Below are 20,643 nucleotides of genomic sequence, written 5' to 3' on the forward strand. Positions count from 1 at the left end.
ACTACATGACCAGCCCAGCTCAGTTGTAACTGCCTCAATATGGTGTGGATAATTGACGCCAGCTCAGGTGAGCACCTCAGTCTGGTATTTTATCCTGCGATCTGATCTTCAGAAGCTTCCAAGGGCAGCTCAAGTGAAAGCTAAGTTTCTTGGCATGATGCTGGTACACAGTCCGAGTCTTGCATGTATAGAGCAGAGTGGGTAAGTCTATTTCTCTATAGACTTTGTTTGGTAGGCAGACTTACTTCTCTTTGTTCCCAGACTGATGTTCAAGTCTGCTAAAGGCTATGCTTGCTTTGACAATTTTTGTATGTGTCGTCATCGTCAATATAGACAGCTTGAGAGAGTGTACTGCTGAAATAAGTGACCTATCCACTGCTGATAGGTTCTAGTCATGGACTGGAACCTTGGTTTGAGAAAGGGCTTTCCTGGAGCAGGCTGGTACATTAGTTAAGTTTTCTTTGTGATGATTGTAAGGCATAAGTTGCTGCATGCATTGGAGAAAAAGTCTATGCTACATTGCATGTCCAACTTTGAACCGGCAGCTAGTGCACAGTCACTGGGATACAGTTCCATAGACAATGTGGGCTCCCAAATAGTTTGGCCTAGTGGTCGTTCTTTATGTTCAACTCCTGAAGGAAGTTGAGCTCAATCCCGTCCACATGCATGTACTTGTAGCAGAGATTGCTGAAAAGCAACCATAAGCAGGAACCCTGGCCGAGTTATTTTTTTTTTCACCTGAAGATTGCGGGTGGAACAAGATAGCAGTGCTGAGGTTAATACCACTACCTCTACTGTCAGTACTCTAGGTCAGTATGGTTATTGCGGTTTGAACTCAGGATCTTGCTCCTCCATATGATATAGCTATGCACTGGATAAATTTGCTGTCCCCTTGGTTTTTTCTATTGTATGCACATATTATGGACGAGCAGGAGGGGCCTGAATCAGTTGCAGGACACACCACTACTCTAGCCAGAAATATCATGAGAAAGTTATTAGTAAAGCCTAAACCCCCTACAGAGGCTGTTCTGGATCCTGGGGATATATTTCCTTTGTAATATTTAACAAGTGGCTAAGTTATTTCTCTGCATTTTGAAAAAAACATTATCAGCAAGGCATTCTTTTTGGACTCTGACCTGCTATCTGGTTTTCTGCTTGATTCACCCTTTGTCAGAACACACAGAGAGATGTGAGCCATCCAAGCAGAACGTACTACTGGGAGAAAGTTCAGAGCTGGGCTTGCACCCATTGTCAGTTGGGTAGCAATCCTAAGGGTCACATGTTTTGGTCCTGGCCAGTGCAAACTAAGGGGATGCAATGTTTCTAGGGAAGGAGGCTCCACAAAGTGGCATTGTCACTGGACTAGTAATCCAGAGACCCAGGGTAATGCTCTGAGGACCCAGGTTCAAATCCTGTCACAGGATGATGACCATGAAACCATTGTCGACTGTTGTAAAAACCCATCTGGTTCACTAGTGCCCTTTAGGGAAGGAAATCTGCTGGCCTAACCTGGTCTGGCCTATATGTGACTCCAGACCCACAGCAATATAATTGACTCTTAAATGCCCTCTGAAATAGCCTAGCAAGCCACTCAGTTGTATCAAACCGCTACAAAGTCTCAAAAAAGGAATGAAACATGTGGACGGACCACTTAGTGGTCTTGACCTAGACACCGGAAGCGACAACAGCAAACTCGGCCCTGTTGCCCCTTACTAACATCTGTGGGCTAATGCTGAAATTGGGAGAGCTCACTCACAGCCTAATAGTCATCCTCACGGATTATGTCCCAGGCACCACCATCTACCGGCAGGACAGACCCAGCAGAGGTGGCAGCACAGCGGTTTACAGTCGGGAGGGAGTTGCCCTGGGAGTCCTCAACATCGACTCCGGACCCCATGAAGTCTCATGGCATCAGGTCAAACATGGGCAAGGAAACCTCCTGCTGATTACCATGTACTGCCCTCGATCAGCTGATGAATCAGTGCTCCTCCACATTGAACAACTGAGTGGCTTGCTAGGCCATTTCAGAAGGCATTTAAGAGTTAACTACATTGCTGTGGGTCTGGAGTCACTGAGGGTAGCAAGGGCACAGAATATACTCTGGGTGGGGGATTTCAATGTTGATTACCAAGAATGGCTTGGTAGCACCACTACTAACTGAGCTGGCTGAGTCCTAAAGGACATAGCTGCTAGACTGGGTCTGTACAGGTGTTGAGGGAACCAACAAGTGGGAAAAACATTCTTGATCTCATCCTCACAAACTGCCTGCCACAGATGCAGCTGTTCATGACAGTATCGGTAGGAGTGACCACCGCACAGTCATCGTGGAGACGAAGTCCCGCCTTCACATTGAGGATACTCTCCATTCTGTTGTGTGGCACTACCACCGTGCTAAATGAGATAGATTTGGAACAGATCCAGCAACTCAAGACTGGGCACCCATGAGGCGCTGTGGGCCTTCAGCAGCAGAATTGCACTCGAACACAATCTGTAGCTTCATGGCCTGGCATTTCCCCCACTCTACCATTACCAGCAAGCCAGGGGATCAACCCTGGTTTAATGAAGAGTGCAGGAAGCATGCCAGGAGCAGCACCAGGCATACCTTAAAATGAGGTGTCAACCTGGTGAAGCTATAACACTTGCATGCCAACCAGCATAACCAGCAAGTGATAGACAGAGCTAAGCGATCCCACAACCAACGGATCAGGCTTAAGCTCTGCAGTCCTGCCACGTCCAGTCGTGAATGGTGGTGGACAATAAAACAACTTTTATTGGAGAAGGAGGCTCCGCAAATATCCCCATCCTCAATGATGGGGGAGTCCAGTACATTGGTGCAAAAGATATGGCTGAAGCATTTGCTACAATCTTCAGCCAGAAGTGCCGAGTGGATGATCCATCTCCACGTTCTCCGGAGGTCCGCAGCATTATAGATGCCAGTCTTCAGCCAATTTAATACACTCCACATGGTATCAAGAAGGCATTGGATAGTGCAAAGGCTATGGGCCCTGACAATATTCCAGAAATAGTACTGAAGACTTGCTTCAGAACTTGCCACGCCTCTAGCCAAGCTGTTCCAGTACAGCTACAATACTGGGAGGATCTACCTGGCAATGTGCAAAATTACCCAGGTATGCCTTGTACACAAAATGCAGGGCAAATCAAACCCAGCCAATCAGTCTGCTCTCCATCATCAGTAAAGTAATGGAAGGGGTCATCAACAGTACTATCAAGCGGCACTTGCTTTGTAATAACCTGCTCACTGACGCCCAGTTTGGGTTCCGCCAGGGCCACTCAGCTCCTGACCTCATTAAAACCTTGGCTCAACATGGACATTAAAGCTGAACTCCTGAGGTGAAGTGAGAGTGACTGCCCTTGACATCAAGGCAGCATTTGACACAGTGTGGCATCAAAGAGCCCTAGCAAAACTGGAGTCAATGGGAATCAGGGGGAAAACTCTCCGCTGGTTAGAGTCATACCTAGCACAAAGGAAGGTGGTTATGGTTGTTGGAGGTCAGTCATCTCGGCTCCAGGACATCACCGCAGGAGTTCCTCAGGTTAGTGTCCTCAGCCCAACCATCTTCAGCTGCTTCATCAAAGACCTTCCTTCCATCATAAGGTCAGAAGTGGGGATGTTCACTGATTGCACGATGTTCACCATTCGCGACTCCTCAGATACTGAAGCAGTCCATGTCCAAATGTAGCAAGATCTGGACAATATCCATGCTTGGGCTGACAAGTGGCAAGTAACATTCGTGCCACACAAGTGTCAGGCAATGACCATCTCCAACAAGAGAGAATCCAACCAATCATCCGTTGATGTTCAATGGCATTACCATCACTAAATCCCCCACTATCAACATCCTGGGGGTTACCATTGACTAGGAACTGAACGAGACTAGCCACATAAATACTGTGGCTACAAGAGCAGCTCAGAGGCTGGGAATTGTGTGATGAGTAACCCACCTCCTGACTCCCCAAAGCCTGTCCACCATCTACAAGGCGCAAGTCGGGATTGTGATGGAATACTCCCCACTTGCCCGGATGAATGCTACTCCTACAACACTCAAGAAACTTGACACCGTCCAGGGCAAAGCAGTCCGCTTGATTGGCACCACATCCACATCCACAAACATTCACTCCCTCTACCACTGACACACAGTAGGAGCAGTGTGTACCATCTACAAGATGCATTGCAAGAATTCACCAAGGCTCCTTCGACAGCACTTTCCAAATCTATGACCACTACCATCTAGAAGGAAAAGGGCAGCAGATAGGTGGGAACACCACCACCTGGAAGTTCCCCTCCAAGCCACTCAGCACCCTGACTTGGAAATATATCGCCGTTCCTTCACTTGTCGCTGGGTCAAAATCCTGGAACTCCCTTCCTAACAGCACTGTGGGTGTACCTACACCACATGGACTGCAGTGGTTCAAGAAGGCAGCTCACCACCACCTTCTCAAGGGAAACTAGGGATGAGCAATAAATGCTGGCCCAGCCAGCGAAGCCCACATGCTATGAATGATAAAAAAAAGAAAACTCAAGTATTGGCACATTCATACAGTGGTACGTAGGGCTGAAGTTTTGTCATGTTGTAGGAAGAGTAATAGATTGAGGAAGCGTCCCTTTATTGGAAAGTGGTAAAGGAGGTGGGGCAGTGGTGTCAAAAATAGATTGTGATAAACCGAGGAGGAGACTTTAGTGATGAGAGAAATTCATAAGTGCAGTCACTGAGGAGGCCTCTCAGGTCATCATTCTTCCAACCTCCATATAGCTCTGGTTCCAGTGTGACAAAGGCTTCCTCCCCAGCAATGTCAAAGTCCACCATCTTGAATGATGCGGGAAGAAGCAGGCTGTAGCTATTTGTGAAACATGATCTGTAGCATACTGGAAGACCCCACTGACCCTCTCCAGATAGTGACAACATGCCTTTAAGATCCCGTCTACCATTCAATAATGATGATCTGGCTGAAACTCCACTTTCGTGTCTGTGCCCCTCCCCCATTTAGGCAAATGTGAGGTCATCCACTTTGGACCTAAAAATAATAGATCAGAGTACTTTCAAAATGGTGAAAAGCTAGAAGCAATGGAGCTACATATGAAATAGGAGCAGAGGTGTAGGCAATTTAGCCCCTCGAGCCTGCTCCACCATCCAGTAGGATCATGGCTGATTAGATTGTGGCCTTAAGTATGTTTTCCTGCCTGTCCCCATAACTTCTGTAGATCAAGAATTGGTCTAACTCAGCCTTGAATATACTCAATGAATCTCAAAGTTAGCATGCAGGGACAGCAAGTAATTAGGAAAGCAAAATGGAATGTTGGCCTTTACTGCAAGGGGGATGGAGTATAGAAGTTAAGTCTTGTTACAGCTGTACAGGATATTGATGAGACCACACTTGAGTACTGCAGTACTGCATGCAGTTTTGGCCTCCTTAGAGGGCAATACTTGCATTGGAGACAGTTCAGAGAAGGTTCACTTAGGTCTTTTCCAAGGATGAAGGGATTGTCATATGTGGAATGGTTGAGCAGGTTGCACCTGTACTCACTGGAGTTTAGAAGAATGAGGGGTGATCTTATTGAAGCATATATGATTCTGAGGAGGCTCGTTGGAGTAGAAGCTGAGAGGTTGTTTCCCCTCATGGTGGAGTCTAAAACTAGTTTAAAAATAAGGGATCTCCTATTTAAGATAGAGACGAGGAATTTCCTCTCTGTAGGTGGTTAATCTTTGGAATTCTCTACCCCAGAGAACAGTGGAGGCTGGGTCATTGAGTATATTCAAGGCTGAGTTAGACAGATTTTGATCTACAAGTGAGTCGAGCGTTATGGGAGACAGGCAGGAAGGTGTAGCTAGGGCCACAATCAGATCAGCCATAACACATTTAGGAAGGGGAGAGGGGAACTAGTTAAAGATAAAATAATGGCAGTGGGAAAAAGGATATGAAACTGGAAGGAAGATAGGTACAGAATCCATATTAAATAAGTTAAAAAATAAGGAGGCATCTATCACTCTAATCAGGGTACATTATAGTATGAGGGGATTGGAGGAAAAAATATGCAGACAAATCTACAAAGTAAATAGTAGGCATTGTATAATAATCATAGAAGATTGCAGCTACTCCAGAATAAACTGACAAGAAGAGATAGTGAAATAAGACAAGGGAATTGAGCTTTTAAACAGTGTATTCTGAATCCTTTCTTGCTCAGCACCTAAGAAGTCAAACAAGGAAAGAATCACTGCTGGATCTTACAATTAGCAATAAACCAGGACTGATAAGAGGTGGGTGGGAGCAGGTATGTACGAGCAGAGGGATCTGGGGTATATGTGGACAAATCAATGAAGGTGGCAGGGCAGGTTGAGAAAGCAGTAAGTACAGCACATGGGATCCTGGGCTCTATAAATAGGGCATAAAGTACAAAAGCAAGGAAGGTATGATGAACTTATAAAATCCTGGTTCAGCATCAACTGGAGTATTATGTCCAATTCTACACTTGAAGACAATAGAGAGGGTGCAGAGAAGATTCATGAGAATGTTCCTTATCCCTGGAACGAAAGTGGATAGAATTAGAGACGCTGAGGCTGTTCTCCTTGGAGAAGAGGAGGTGAAGAGGAGATTTGATGGGGATGTTCAAAATGATGAGGGGTCTGGACAGAGTATATAGGGAGAAACTGTTCCTGTTGGTGAAGGATTGAGAACCAGAGGACACCAATTTAAGTTGATTGGCATAAGAACTACTGGTGACATGAGGAAAAGCATTTTTACACAGCATATTGTTAGGATCTGGAATGCCCTCCCTGAAAGTGTGTGCAGGCAGATTCAATCAACTTATTTAAAAGAGAATTGGATAATTATCTGAAGGCAAAAAATTTGCAGGGGTACAGGGGAATGTTGGGGGAGGGGATGAGGTGAGTTACTCTTCCAGAGAGCCAGAATGGATATGACAGCACAGAAAGAGGCCATTTGGCCTATTCTGTGATTCTCTAAATCTGAGAGCATCTTAAGAGTAGTGATCATAACCATAGTAAGTTAAAGGTTAGAATCAAAAGTGACAAAATAGGGCAAAGGGTAAGATAAATTGGAAAAGTATAAATTATGAGGAAATGGGAATAGAACTAAAAGGATAAACAGGGAAGAAATCTCAAAAAATAGAGACACAGAAAAACAAAAAGAGGAATTTTTAAGTCTGGATTTTTGGCTCCATGTTGCCAGCCACACTGCCAGCTAATTCTGTCCTGTCCCTGGCACTGCATGCTGGACAGGGCACTAGTACGGATGTGCTGTGTGTTCACCAGTAGTGTGAGAGGTCTGTTTGCAATGTCAGTTTGACCCATATTTTATGAACTTGATCTGAGCATGTCCACTGAATTCTTGTGCTTAATGCCCTCAGCTGAACATGTGTTCAGCAGCATGGGGACAACCATCCCCCACCTCCCCAACTAGAATTATTTAAAGGGCCAGGCAACTAACATGCAGATGAGGCGCTTTGGTGCTTTTGACTTGTTCTGCCTTGGCAAAGTGGCTTGTTTTTGGCGGCTTTGTCACGAGCTACATTCAGGGAGGCTAGAGGATTAGGTGATTCAACTCCCCATGAAGTATAGGGGTTGTAATTGTGGTGCCTCTGGGTCTCCAACATGACCAACAAATGGAGCAGAGACTGCAGAGAATGGAAGCTCTGCAGAAGATGGAGGAGGAGTGCTCTGCAGAGAAGGCCCTACTTACTACAGATTTTTCCACAGTACTTCTTTCACTTCCACTTAACCAGGAGCGTCACTTGAGGTGATCAGATTCAAGAGAAGGTGGTCACAGAACTATGCCACTTGCTTCAACACAACCTGGAGCTTCACAGATGGGTGAGAATGGCACTGCCAGTAGCTGTAAAGGTCATAGTAGCATTGAGTTTCTATTGCCTGTATCTTACCAGCTGGGAGCAGGCGACATATCCAACAACACCTAGTCTGTCTCCATTGATGCATTTGTGAGTTGGCGGAAGCCATCTATGCCAGTTGGGGTAAATACATTTTTTTTTTTTCCCCCTCAGCAGGGAGTAGCAGGCTGAGGGGCCAGTGGCTTTGCCAGGATAGCAGGCTTCCAGATGGTCCAGGAAAGCCACAATGCCTTCATTGTAAGGCAATCTGCTGTTCCCACTGTTTTCACACCTTCATGGAGAATCGGAGAATAGCTGCGCAGAGAGAAAGGCCACTCCCTGTACAGGTGGCTTATGACTCACCTCCGCCACCCAATCAACACCTATATAATAAGAGCCACAGAGACACCAGGAACACTGAGCCAACAGTTCCGATGCCTGGGCCATTTGAGGGGAGCATTCCACTACATGCCAGAATGCATGTCCAAGTTATGGTGGTCTGCTGTGTCCTCCATAACATCGCCATCATGATGGCAGAGCCATTCCCACCAAGAATCCAGGGGCCACATGAGGAGGAGGGAGCAGGCTTGAGGGGCCGAATGGTCTACTCCTCCTCATTTGTATCTACGTATGTTCAAAACCGCAAGGAGGATACATAATGGATCCCCTATCCCTGGATGGGCTATCCAAGAGTGGCTGCTCAGACTCCAACTCCTGAAGGACAACTTGTCTTTACCACCACGGATCCACCATTCCCACTGTTATGACTGTATCCCCTTAGCAAACATCCTACAAGAAAAGTACCCAAAAATCCTTTCGTTAATATCGTTACCAAACAACACATCCAATTGTGCAAACAAAACTGAACTATTCACCCTTGTGCACACAAGAGTGCCTTAGCCTGCCCTAGTGCTCCCATGCAGTGCTACCTCGGTAGCTGCAGCATAGCTTTTGGAAGCCTGCAGCAGCAGCAGCAGCATTCTGGCTGGCTAGCTGAGAGATAATGGCAAAGGCACTGAGGGAATGGCACTCGTGTTGCCACACCCCATGGTGGCACCTCAGCAAACCTAGTAATCTGTATGAACACAGGTTGCTGGACTACTGTGAGAACCTGCATGTCCTTCTGAGCACTGAGATTTGGAGCCATGATGGCAGTAGTCTGAGCCTGCATCTGGGGTTCCACTGCAGCACTGAGACAATGGGTAGTTTCTGCCTGTACTGCAGTGGAAGCTGAGACGTTGGATACCAGATGCTGCATCCCAGCTGGATCGCCTAGTGTAGGGAGTTGATCACTACTTCCACTGTGGAAAGGATGAATTTTAAGCTTTGAGTGATGCCCTTTGGCATTTTGGAGCTGGACTCCGCCATGCTCCTTGATAGTGACAAAAGACTATCTGGTAGGCCTGCCATTGCACCAAACAGTTGTGTATCATTATCATTGTTCTTTATGCATTGACATCCTCACCTGAGCCCCCTGTAGAAGAACTCATCTACAACCTTGCCCCCTGGTGACTGGCACAAGAGCTATCCTTTCCCCTGGCCTGGGTATAGCCAATGTGTGCCCAGAAACTTGCAACATGCAGATTCCAACTCTATACTCCTCTCTAAGGTATGTTCAGTGCCAGTGTCTGAAATGGTGGCTGTGGGTGTCAGATCAAATGACAGTGATGTTTATCAGTGCATGTGATGTTGCTCTCACTTCCCCTTAGAACTGCTGTGGCTGAGCAAATAGTAGTTCTTGGGTGTCTGAAAGCATAAAACCAGGAAGGAAAAGTTGGGGTGAAGAAGGTGGGGTAGGGTGTAAAGCAACAAGTCATGGTTACACCATCTGTAACTTGCACATCATGCCAGATAGCAGGGTGAAGTAGGATTTGAGAAGGGGAATAAGGCAGTAACATACCATCATCGTGAATGTTCTCAGCGACACCAGATGCTAAAGGCTGTGTTGCAGTCGGCTGCATGATGCGAATCACCATCTCCTCCACTAGGCTGTGGATGAAGGTGTGCCTACGCTCCCCCCGCCCTCCACCCCCATCAGTTCTCCATTGCTGCCTTCCATTTTATCCACCTTGACCTGAAGAAATAAGAATGTCCATTATTGCTTTACACTGTGTTTGGGTATGTGCGTGCCAAGCTGAATAGCTCCAGGCATATGGGGGCAGCAAGAATTGGGTGTGAGGCTGACATCTTTGCAATGTATGTGAGGTGAAGTGGACTACCTGGATGTTAGGCATGAATGAGTGCTGGGGACAGCTGGGTGAGTAATGGGGTGTGCTGCTTTGTGCAGCATGGGAGGTTGATTGCATAGTGGGTAAGAGATGTCATGTAGGTACATTCCAACTGACGCTGACCTCCTGTATGGGGTCTTTCAACTTCTTCCAACGCAACTATTGGCATCAAAGTCGTTGTATTGACCTCCTGGTCACCTGCTCGCACCTGCTTTGGGCGTTCCTTGAAGGCCTTTTGGCCCCTTGTGGAAACATGGCATCTCTACTGTCAGCCTCTATGTCCTGAGACCTCTGGTGCCATATCTGTGTTCTGCAGAATCTTATCTTGCTCTGGTGCTCTGTTTGACGAGTCTCCAGTTGTCGCTCTGGCTGTCAGCAACAGCTTCCTTTGATTAGTACAGCTTCTCTTTATAGGGACAGACCGTCCTTCAGAGCTGGAGACTAGCTGCAACACGTGCTAGCCTAGTAGGCGCTCTGCTGAGTCTGCAATCAGTTAGGAAAGTTAATGTAGTGATGGGGCCACTAAAGGATGAACAAGATAAACTGATGTATTAACATAGGAACGACAGAAGTAATGAATAACGACTTTGCCTCAGTTTTTACTAAAGAAGATAATGGGCAGAATTTTATGCCTTGTGGACGGGCACACGCCTGACCCGAACGGACGTGAAATATGACGAGATTCCGTCGTGCGAGTGTCCCGATGTCATTCCACACACGAGCAATCTTCAGGTCGCCAGGCGCCCATGGGTGTCAGAGCCGCACCTGCCAACAATGAAAAGGTCATGGTCATTAGAAAGGCAATTATTCGCGATTTTATGTTGCCCATGCAATTTTGCACTCGTCACATGGGCAAGACGGGCAGCTCACTTTTAACGAAACCTCATCCAAGGGCAGGATAAAAAGAGTCAGCAGCATTGCCCTTGTGATTAGAGAGGGGTTTAGGAGAGAGTTTGCTGCTGGTTGCTTATTTGAACTTGACAGCTTCATCTCTGTTCTGAACTTCAGTCTTAGCATTTCTAGGCTTCACTTCAGGACTCATTTGTGTTTCCGAGGCCCCTGAAGAATTTTGACCATGTGGACCCTTCCAGGTATCAGACAGCCTTCTGTTACACTGGTAATGGGGATTGTGCACTCCACCGGTGGTACCTCCTGAGAAGGAAGTGAGGGGCAGGAGGCCAGGTGCCCCTATGCAGCTTCCAGGGTAGCAACCAGTGGGAGGAGAGGCACAGGCAGAAAGGGCACAGGGCCAGCAGGTAGTCCAAGGTGGAAGGGGCCACAGAAGATGCTACTATTCTGCTGCAAGGGTTTACAGGCAGCGATGCAGCTACCTCAACATGTCCGAGGTTCAATGCTGAAGAAGGCTCCGTCTCTCCAGGGAGACTGTGACCTCCATTTGTCAGATGATTGGGCCTGAGATCTCCTCTAACTGTGTGGGTGGACACCCCATGCTAGTGTATCTGAAGGTCACAGTGACCCTCAACTTCTATGCCTCTGGCTCTTTCCAAGGGTCAGTGAGAGATCTTTGTGGAGTGTCCCAATCAGCTGTCCACAGTTGCATCAAGCTGGTGACTAATGCTTTGTTCAGGTGGGTAATGACATTTGTTCATTTCTGTATGGATGAGCCCAGCCAGGCTGAGTGAGCCAGAGGGTTTGCAGCGATTGCTGAGTTCCCCCACATCCAGGGTGCAATTGACTGCACACATGTGGCCATCAAGGCGGGTTAGCCGGGTGCCTTTGTCAACAGGAAGGGCTTCCACTCAAATGTCCAGATAGTTTGTGACCACAAGATGCAGATTCTGCAAGTCTGTGCAAGGTACCCTGGCAGCTCCCATAACGCATACATCCTCTGACACAGGTGCCAAGGCTCTTCAGTGCTTCAGCTCGGCTGGATGGATGGCTGCTGGGTGACCAGGGCTATCCGTTGAAAAGGCGGCTTATGATGCCTCTCCACCACCCAAGAACAGAGGCAAAGCAGTATCCTAATAGGAGTCATGTCTCCACAAGGGTGGTGATAGAGAGGACCATAGGTCTTCTGAAGATGTGCTTTCGATGCCTGGACCATTCAGGGAAAGCACTACACTATCCCCCAGAGCGGTGTCACTGATAGTGGTTGCATGCTGTGCTCTCCACAAGCTGGCTCTTGCAAGGGGCGACCCACTGGAGGAAGAGGATCTTGAGGCAGCTCCACAGAGCACAAGAGGATGAATCCAGTGGTGAATCAGAAGAAGGGCATGGTGAGGAGAATGCAGAGGGCATGGAGGCAGACCTCTGGATCCTTGAGGAGGGCAGGGACACCCAGGGATGCCTTGATCCAACGCTCCTTCAGCTAGGCTGCCAAAGATCTGCTTTCACCTCATGCCAGGGGTGCCACCTCCATCCCAGATGTCTGAAATGACCTTTCCTTTGAACCCAAAGTCCACTCCTTGCCTGTGCAATAAAATTTAGAGCCACTCACATCCAGCATTAGATACTGGCATACTCTGCACCTACAAAACAAGTGACGCATACTCAGGCCATTAAGACAAAAGCAAAATGTATATCATTTTGGCACTCCAAATGAACAGAACTATAAACGGTGTTAATGGCCACACCAGTGAACATATTAACAAAATATAGAACAGAAGATCACCCATGAACAGTCCCTATTATGCTCATGGTGCCTTAAAACTTACGTTTGTGAGTGCTGTGTCCTGTCTCTCTAACCTCCCACTGCCCCACAACCACCTGCTGGCAGTAGCATTGGAGACAGCCTGCTCACTCTGCTGTCCTGTTGGCCTTGATGACCTTGGCAGTTGTCCTCTGGCCAGGGGAGCCTGTGCTGGCCCCAATTGGCAGGGAGCGGCCAGTGTCACAGCTGGCATCTCCCCAGTCATCACAGCCTCATCAGATGCCACGGTCACTGGCAAAGGGGCGGAGGAGCCGCTACCATCATCCAGAGTGCCTTGAGAGGAGCCCGCAGAAACAACAGGCAGCTCATGCGCCAACTTGAGGTCGCTCTGGACCTCCCTGCTTGCCATTGATGGAAGGGCACCTAGCTGGGATACAGGGTGCCTCATCCATCTCCCATACTGGTACTGACCACCTGAGGTCATTGCCTGTGTGAGGGCTTCCAGGTCCAAGTGCAACCCCAGGAACCCTGATTCTGTCTTTGGAGTTGCCTCTCCATGAGTTGCCACTCTTTCAATGGAGGAGGCAGTTGTTTCCATTGGTGATGAGGATCAACACACTGCTTAAGCTCTGCATGGATTCCTCCACAACAGAGACCGTGGCATGCATACCCTCATAGATCTTCGCCAGATACTCCCGCATATCCCGCTGGACATACAGCATCTGCCACCTAATGGTCGACTCCAGAGGCTCATCATCTGCCTTCGGTTCAGCATGGTCCTGGTCTCCAGCAGTCCTCTGATTGCCGGCACCCTGGGCACTCTCTGTCTCCGCCTGCTCCTCAAGCGAGTGTGAAGTGCCCTCAATGCTGTGCACTGACATTCTAGCCGATGATCTTATGCCATCCATGGTGCTGGAATCTGTGCATGGTTCAGAGAGGGGGTGTGACACAGGTGTATCTAAAGGTCCGTGGTCCTCTGGCGTCATAGGTGGCTCTTTGGGGTCCTGCGTTGGAGTGTGTGCTGGCGAGTCTAAGGGGGAACAACGACATGTCATTAGTTTAAGTCATCACACTGTCACTGTGTATGCCAGGCGCCTGGTGACACAATGGAGATCTGCATCATGGTCCCATCGTCTTTCAATGATAAGTGGGTACTCCAAGTTTGAGGCTCCCATTAACGATGAGACTGCACAAGAGTGTTTGCACAATCTGACACACTCGCCTCTTTACCTTCGTCAGAGACCCCTGCCTCTCCACGAACAGTTGACCAAGGTGGGTGGCGGCTCTCCAGCTCCAATGCATCCATTTCGTACCTCGTCAGGATTAGGAGGTTTGGGGTCCTCCGCCTGTCCTTGACCTTTCGATGGTGTTATGGCTCCTCTTCTCCTGAAAGGACAGAGGAGCATTGATTAGTCCACTCTCTACCTGCAGCGCCATTGCAGCCTGGCCAACCCCACCCGAGGAACACCTTGCAGAGCACATCCGATTCGTGGCCCTCAACCTGCAAGGCACTCAGGCCAAGCAGCCAGGGCTCACCAGGGCCAGCCCTTAACACTTCCCCACACTGATCAATGCCAACTCGGTACTCGCCCTTGCCAAGCGCAGCAGATCTTTGAACTTTCGTGGCACTGCACCCATGTGGCACCGAACAACGTTGTGGCTGCTGACCTTGGCTGCCACCACCTCCTAGGCTTTTTTGGTATGGTGTGGTGGCCTCCTCCTGCCATCCCTGGGTAAGAGAGTGTCCTGCCTGACACTGACCACCTCCCACGAGGTGTGTAAGGTACTCGCCCGAGAAACGGGCGGGGCCGAGAGCCCACCCAAGTTGCCCTCCCGCCTGATGTTTCCTGCTGCTGGTGAGGCCATTGTTCCAGTCTCCGGACCAGCTCTAAAGATTCTCCCCTGGCAGCTTTCAGGGAGCTACCTTTGCTGGTTTCAAAGCGCCTGCCAGATCTCCATGGACCCGGCGCCCAACAGGCCCCCGCCCCACTCAGCCCTCCCCGACCTTTCAGAAGATGCGTAATTGGCCATCCAGCGTGAAATTGCATTTGCAACGCAGCCGGGAGCAGATTCCACATCCGCTTCCACTCCTACCAACTTGTTGCACTTGCCAAGCATGAAATTCAGGCCATTGAAATAGACACCACTAGAAGATGAGCTTAAAAAGAATACCAACAAAATTGGGAAGGAAAGGGAGAAAATAATTGACAAGCTAGCAAACCTGAAAGACTATAAAATCCCAGATCCTGATGGCATACAACCAAGCGTACCCAAGGGAACTAGGGAGGAGATGGCAGAGATGTTAATCAGCTGAATATCGGTGCTATAAATCCAGTATCTTTACTAAAAATGGCAGAAGAGCCTATAGCAGCCAAAAATATAATTTTTAAAAATAGGCATGGATTCCAAAGGGTAAGTAATGCATAACTAGTCTGGTAGAATTCTTTGAAGAAGTAATGTTAAAGGTAGATCTTATATGTTTTTTCAGAAGGCTCGTAGGTTCATGACAAAGGTTGGGGTGTTTGGAGTTGGCACAAATAGCTGAATGGATAATGAATTTCCAAAAAAAAAAACAATGTGCAGTTGAAATGTAGTGTATTAGATTAGGTTGAAAGTGGTGTTCAACAATATCAGTGTTAGGACCAGTGTCATTCAAACTTTACATCAATGATTTGGACTTGGGGACAAGTAGCAAAATTTGCACGTTATCAAACTGGGGGAGTATATCTAACACTGAGGAAGACATAAGACAGTAGGGAACCTACAGTCTGAGCAGTTAAGTGGCAAGTTTAACCTAGATAAATATGAAGTGATAGACTTTTCTAGGGAAAAACAGGAATATCACTTACACTTTAGAAAACAGGGTTGAAGAGCAAAGGGGCATAGATGAACAAATCATTAAAAGCAGCATCGCAGACCAGCAAATCAATTAAAATTACTAACAAAGCATTGATTTGTTTCAAAGGTTATAGAATTCAAAGGCAGTGAAGGTCTGCTAAACACGTACAGGACTCTGGTCAGGTTGTACTTGGAGTTGTACACAGTTCAAGTCTGCATACTGAAACCAATGTAGAAGCTCTGGGGAAAGTGCAAACAGAATTTGCAAGGATGATACCAGAACTGAAAGATTGTAGGTATCAGGAAGGATTGAACAGGCTGATGTTTTTTTCCCTTGGAAAACAGAAAACACAGTTGACCTGATAGAGGCCTTTAAAATTATGAATGGATTGGGCAGGTAGATATGGAGAGAATGATTGCACTTATGGGAGAATACATAAGAAGGGTTCATAAATACAAGGGAATTATGAATAAATCCAATACGGAAATAAGAAATTTCTATACTCTTGAGTGGTTAGAATGTGGAACTCATAACCACATAAGTAAACAACTCACAGGAGGAGGAGGCTCCACAAATATTCCCATTCTCAATGATGGAGGAGTCCAGCACATCAGTGCAAAAGTTAAAGCTGAAGCATTTGCAGCAGTCTTCAGTCAGTAGTCCCAAGTGGATGATCCATCTCTGCCTCCTCTGCAGGTCCCCAGCATCTCAAATGCCAGTCTTCAGCCAATTCGATTCACTCCACGTGATATCAAGAAACGGCTGAAGGTACTGGATACTGCAAAAGCTCAGTTTGGGTACCACCAGGATCACTCAGCTCCTGACCTCATTATAGCCTTGGTTCAAACATGGACAAAAGAGCTGAACTCCCAAGGTGAGGTGAGGCTGACTGCCCTTGGCATCAAGGCAGCGTTTGACCGAGTGTGGCATCAAGGAGCCCTAGCAAAATTGGAGTCCATGGGAATCGGGGAAAACTCTCTACTGGTTGGAGTCATACCTAGCATTAGACTAATGCAATCAAATGGAGTCGACATGGTTTTGTGAAAGGGAAATCATATTTGACAAATTTGCTAGAGTTCTTTGAGGATATAACAAGCAGAGTTGATAAAGGGGAACTGGTGGATGTAGTGTGTTTGGATTTCCAGAAGGCATTCAAGGTGCCACATAAAAGGTTATTGCACAAGATAGGAGCTCACCATATTGGGGGTAATGTATTAGCATGGATTGAGGATTGGTTAACACACAGAAGACAGACAGTTGGGATTACTGGACCTTTTTCTGATTAGAAAGACGTAACTAGTGCAGTGCCACAAGGATCAGTCCTAGGGCCTCAATTATTTACTATCTATTTTAATGACTTGGAGGAGGGGGCAGAGTGTAATGTATCCAAATTTGCTGATGATACAAAAATAGGTGGGAGGGCATGTTGTGATGAGGACATAGGAATCTGCAAGGGGATAGGTTGAGTGAGTGGGTAAAAACTTGGCAGATGGAGTTTAATGTAAGAAAGCGTGAGATCGTGCACTTAAGAAGAAGAATCAAAAGGCAACTATTATTTAAACAGAGAGAGATACTCCAAAAAAATGTAGCACCGAGGGATCTGGGTGTTCTTGTGCATGAAACACAAAAAGTTAACATGCAGGTGCAGTTAATAATTAAGACGACAAATAGAATTTTGGCCTGTATTGCTAGGGGGTTGGAGCTTAAAAATAGGGAAGTTTTGTTACAACTGTACAGGGTGTTGGTGAGGCCACATCTGGAGTACTGTGTACAGTGTTGGTCCCCGTATTTAAGAAAGGATATACTGGTATTGGAGGCAGTTCAAAAGAGATTCACAAGGCTGATTCCTGGGATTAAGGGGTTGACTTATCAAGAACGGCTAAACAGGTTAGGCCTTTATTCATTAGAGTTTAGAAGAATGAGGGGTGATCTTGCTGAAACTACAAATTCTGAGGGGGCTTGACAGGGTAGATGTTGAGAAGATGTTTCCATTTGTGGAGGAGTCTTGAACTAGGGAATATAGTTAGAGAATAAGGGGACACTTGTTTAAAACTGAGATGCAAAGGAATTTCTTCTGAGGGTAGTGAATGTCTCGAATTCTCTACCCCAGAGAGTTGTGGAGGCTAGATCACTCAGTATTTAAAGAGGAGGTACATAGATTTTTGAAATATCAGGGAGTTGAGGGCTATGAGGAGCTGGCACGAAAGAGGAATTGAGGCCTGGGGCAGATCAGCTATGATCTTATTGAATGGTGGAGCAGGCTTGAGGGGCCAAATGGCCTACTCCTGCTTCTATTTCCTATGTTCTTATGTAGTATAAAGGAAGATGGTTGTGATTGTTGGAGGTCAATCATCTCAGCTCCAGGACATCAGCTCTTCAGTCTTAGTCCCAACCATCTTCAGCTGCTTCATCAATGACCTTCCTTCCATCATAAGGTCAGAAATGGGGATGCTCACTGATGATTGCACTATGTTCAGCACCATTCACAACTCCTCAAATACTGAAGTAGTCCATGTCCAAATGCAACAAGACCTGGACAATACCCAGGCTTGGGCTGACAAGTGGCAAGTAACATTTGCGCCACATAAGTGCCAGGCAATGACCATCTCCAACAAGAGAGAATCTAACCATCTCCGCTTGACAGTCAATGGCGTTACCATCACTGAATTCCCCACTATCAAAGTCCTGATTGATCAGACACTAAACTGGACTAGCCATACAAATACTGTGACTACAAGAGCAGTTCAGAGGCTAGGAATCCTGTGGCGAGTAACTCTCTTCCTGACTCCCTAAAGCCTGTCCACCATCTACAAGGCAGAGGTCAGGAGTGTGATGGAACACTTTCCACATGCCTGGATGAGTGCAGCTCCAACAACGCTCAAGAAGCTTGACACTATCCAGGACAAAGCCTGCTTGATTGGCACCCCATCCACGAACATTCACCCCTCCCAACACCAACGCACAATGGCAGTGGCGTGTACCAGCTACAAGATGCACTTCAGGAACTTACCAAAGCTCTTCAGACAGCACCTTCCAAACCCAGGACCGCTACCATCTAGATGGACAAGGGTAGCAGACACATGGGAACACCACCACCTGGAAGTTCCCCTGCAAGCTACTTGCCACTTTGGCTTGGAAATATATCGCCGTTCCTTCACTGTCACTGAGTCAAAATCTTGGAAGTCCTTCCTTAATACCACTATGGGTGTACCTACACCACATGGATTGCTGTGATTCAAGAAAGCAACTCATCACCACCTTCTGAAGGGCAATTAGAGATGGGCAATAAATGCTGACCTGGTTAGCAACGCCCACATCCCATGAATGAATAAAAGAGAAACAGAAGCAGTTGAGATAAATGACGTAGACGGTTTCAGAAGTAGACGAGAGGAAAGCCAATATAAAGATATGCTGAAAGACTGAGATTAGATAGATGGAATGGAAGGAAACTTGTGTGGAATATAAACACCATCACAGACTAGTTGGACCAAATTGTCTGTTTCTCTGCTATATATTTGATGTAATCCATGCATTAATGAGGGAAGGGTATTTGATATTGATTTTTTTATTATTGGTATGTTTTTCGAATTTGAGTTTTTGTATAGAGAAATGTGATAACTGTCTCTATTCTTTGCAGGTGTACTGCACAGGCCACCTCCCCAACACCAATGGTTAGCTCAACTTCTTGCTCCGCCTACTATAGCACATCCGCTGCCAAGGCTGAACTGTTGAACAAAATGAAGGACTTCCCGAAAATGGCTGAAGAATGTTCAGAGGAGCAAGAGGATGAGGAAGAAGAGGATAACAAGTTGATAGAAAAGAAGGTATTACATTTTTCCTAAATGCAGAATAGTCTCTGGTGATGAGAAGAAGCAGGTGCCAAACAAGTTAGGCAGGAAGAGGGGCAGAAAAAAATCTGGAAGCAAACCTGCCTGGGACACACTTAAATGCCCAGCAGCCATTATTTAGACCCAGACCTGTGCACAGGCTGCTTCTGCTAAGAGACATATGTCATATGGAGAAATAGATTTTTGATCATTTTGGGGTTAACAAACTCTTTTCTAACCAATATTTTTTCCTTATAAATTTCCACAGAAACAATTAATTAGCAGTCTTAGCAGGAAACTCTCTGTGTTGCATGAAGCCCAGAAGAGCCTCTTGGAAGACATCAGTGCAAACTGTGCTCTGGGGGAAGAGGCTGAAAGGATGGTGAAGAATGTCTGCAAACCAAATGAGTTTGATAAATACCGAATGTTCATCGGGGATCTGGATAAAGTTGTGAACCTGTTGCTGTCTCTCTCAGGCCGACTTGCTAGAGTAGAGAATGCCTTAAATAACTTGGGTCCTGACACAACTGAGGAAGAAAGGGTAGGTATTATCAGAAAATGCTGGTTAATAGATATATTCTTATTCTCTCTGGAGGTTCAAGAAATTGTTTTTAGCAAGGTGGGCTTCGCAATGCAGCCCAATAGCCATTTGCATCCTTTTTTCCTATATCTTCAATGGACTTATCCCACCATTAGGCTGGAAGTATATCAGCAAGGGGAGGCGGTGGCATAGTGGCATTGTCACTGGGCTGATAATCCAGAGACCCAGAGTAATGCTCAGGGGACGTGGGTTCAAATCCCACGTCAGATGGTGGAATTTGAATTCAATAAAAATATTGAACCATGAAACCATTGTCGATTGTCATAAAAACCCGTCTGGTTCACTAACTTCCTTTCGGGAAGGAAGTCTGCTGTCCTTACCTGGTCTGGCCTACATGTGACTCCAGACCACATAGCAATGTGGTTTACTCTTAAAAATGCCCTCTGAACAAGAGCAATTAGGGATGGGCAATAAATGCTGGCCTAGCCAGTGACGCCCACATGAATCATGAATAAAAAAAGTTTCAACATTCTGCCCTGCTCTCCACACCCCCTCCCCCAACCTATTTCTCTTGCTCTTCAGCAACGGAGAAAGAAAATAGTAATTGGAAGCTGTGAAAACTGCTTTTTATTTTCAATCCCCTTGTCTTTTGAAGAAGTGCCTGTGTTTCAGTGCTCTGGAGTGTGATCTTCAAAAAAGATGCTGGATAATTTGAGAATTCTATATGCCACATTGT

The 20,643-nt window shown here is 46.7% G+C and overlaps 1 protein-coding gene across 3 annotated transcripts in view; it reads left to right on the forward strand.

The window, feature by feature from the left end:
- The window catches only part of LOC144683721 (protein Shroom4-like), a 155,780-nt gene that overhangs the window by 127,141 nt on the left and 7,996 nt on the right, over positions 1 to 20,643 (forward strand). For all 3 annotated transcript variants that reach the window (XM_078547038.1, XM_078547039.1, XM_078547040.1), the window contains 2 exons: positions 19,177 to 19,363; positions 19,635 to 19,907. In XM_078547038.1, the coding sequence (XP_078403164.1) occupies positions 19,177 to 19,363; positions 19,635 to 19,907 (460 nt within the window). The remainder of the gene's footprint in view (positions 1 to 19,176; positions 19,364 to 19,634; positions 19,908 to 20,643) is intronic.

Source organism: Cetorhinus maximus, chromosome 8 (assembly GCF_964194155.1).
Source record: "Cetorhinus maximus chromosome 8, sCetMax3.hap1.1, whole genome shotgun sequence".
Lineage (NCBI taxonomy): Eukaryota > Metazoa > Chordata > Chondrichthyes > Lamniformes > Cetorhinidae > Cetorhinus > Cetorhinus maximus.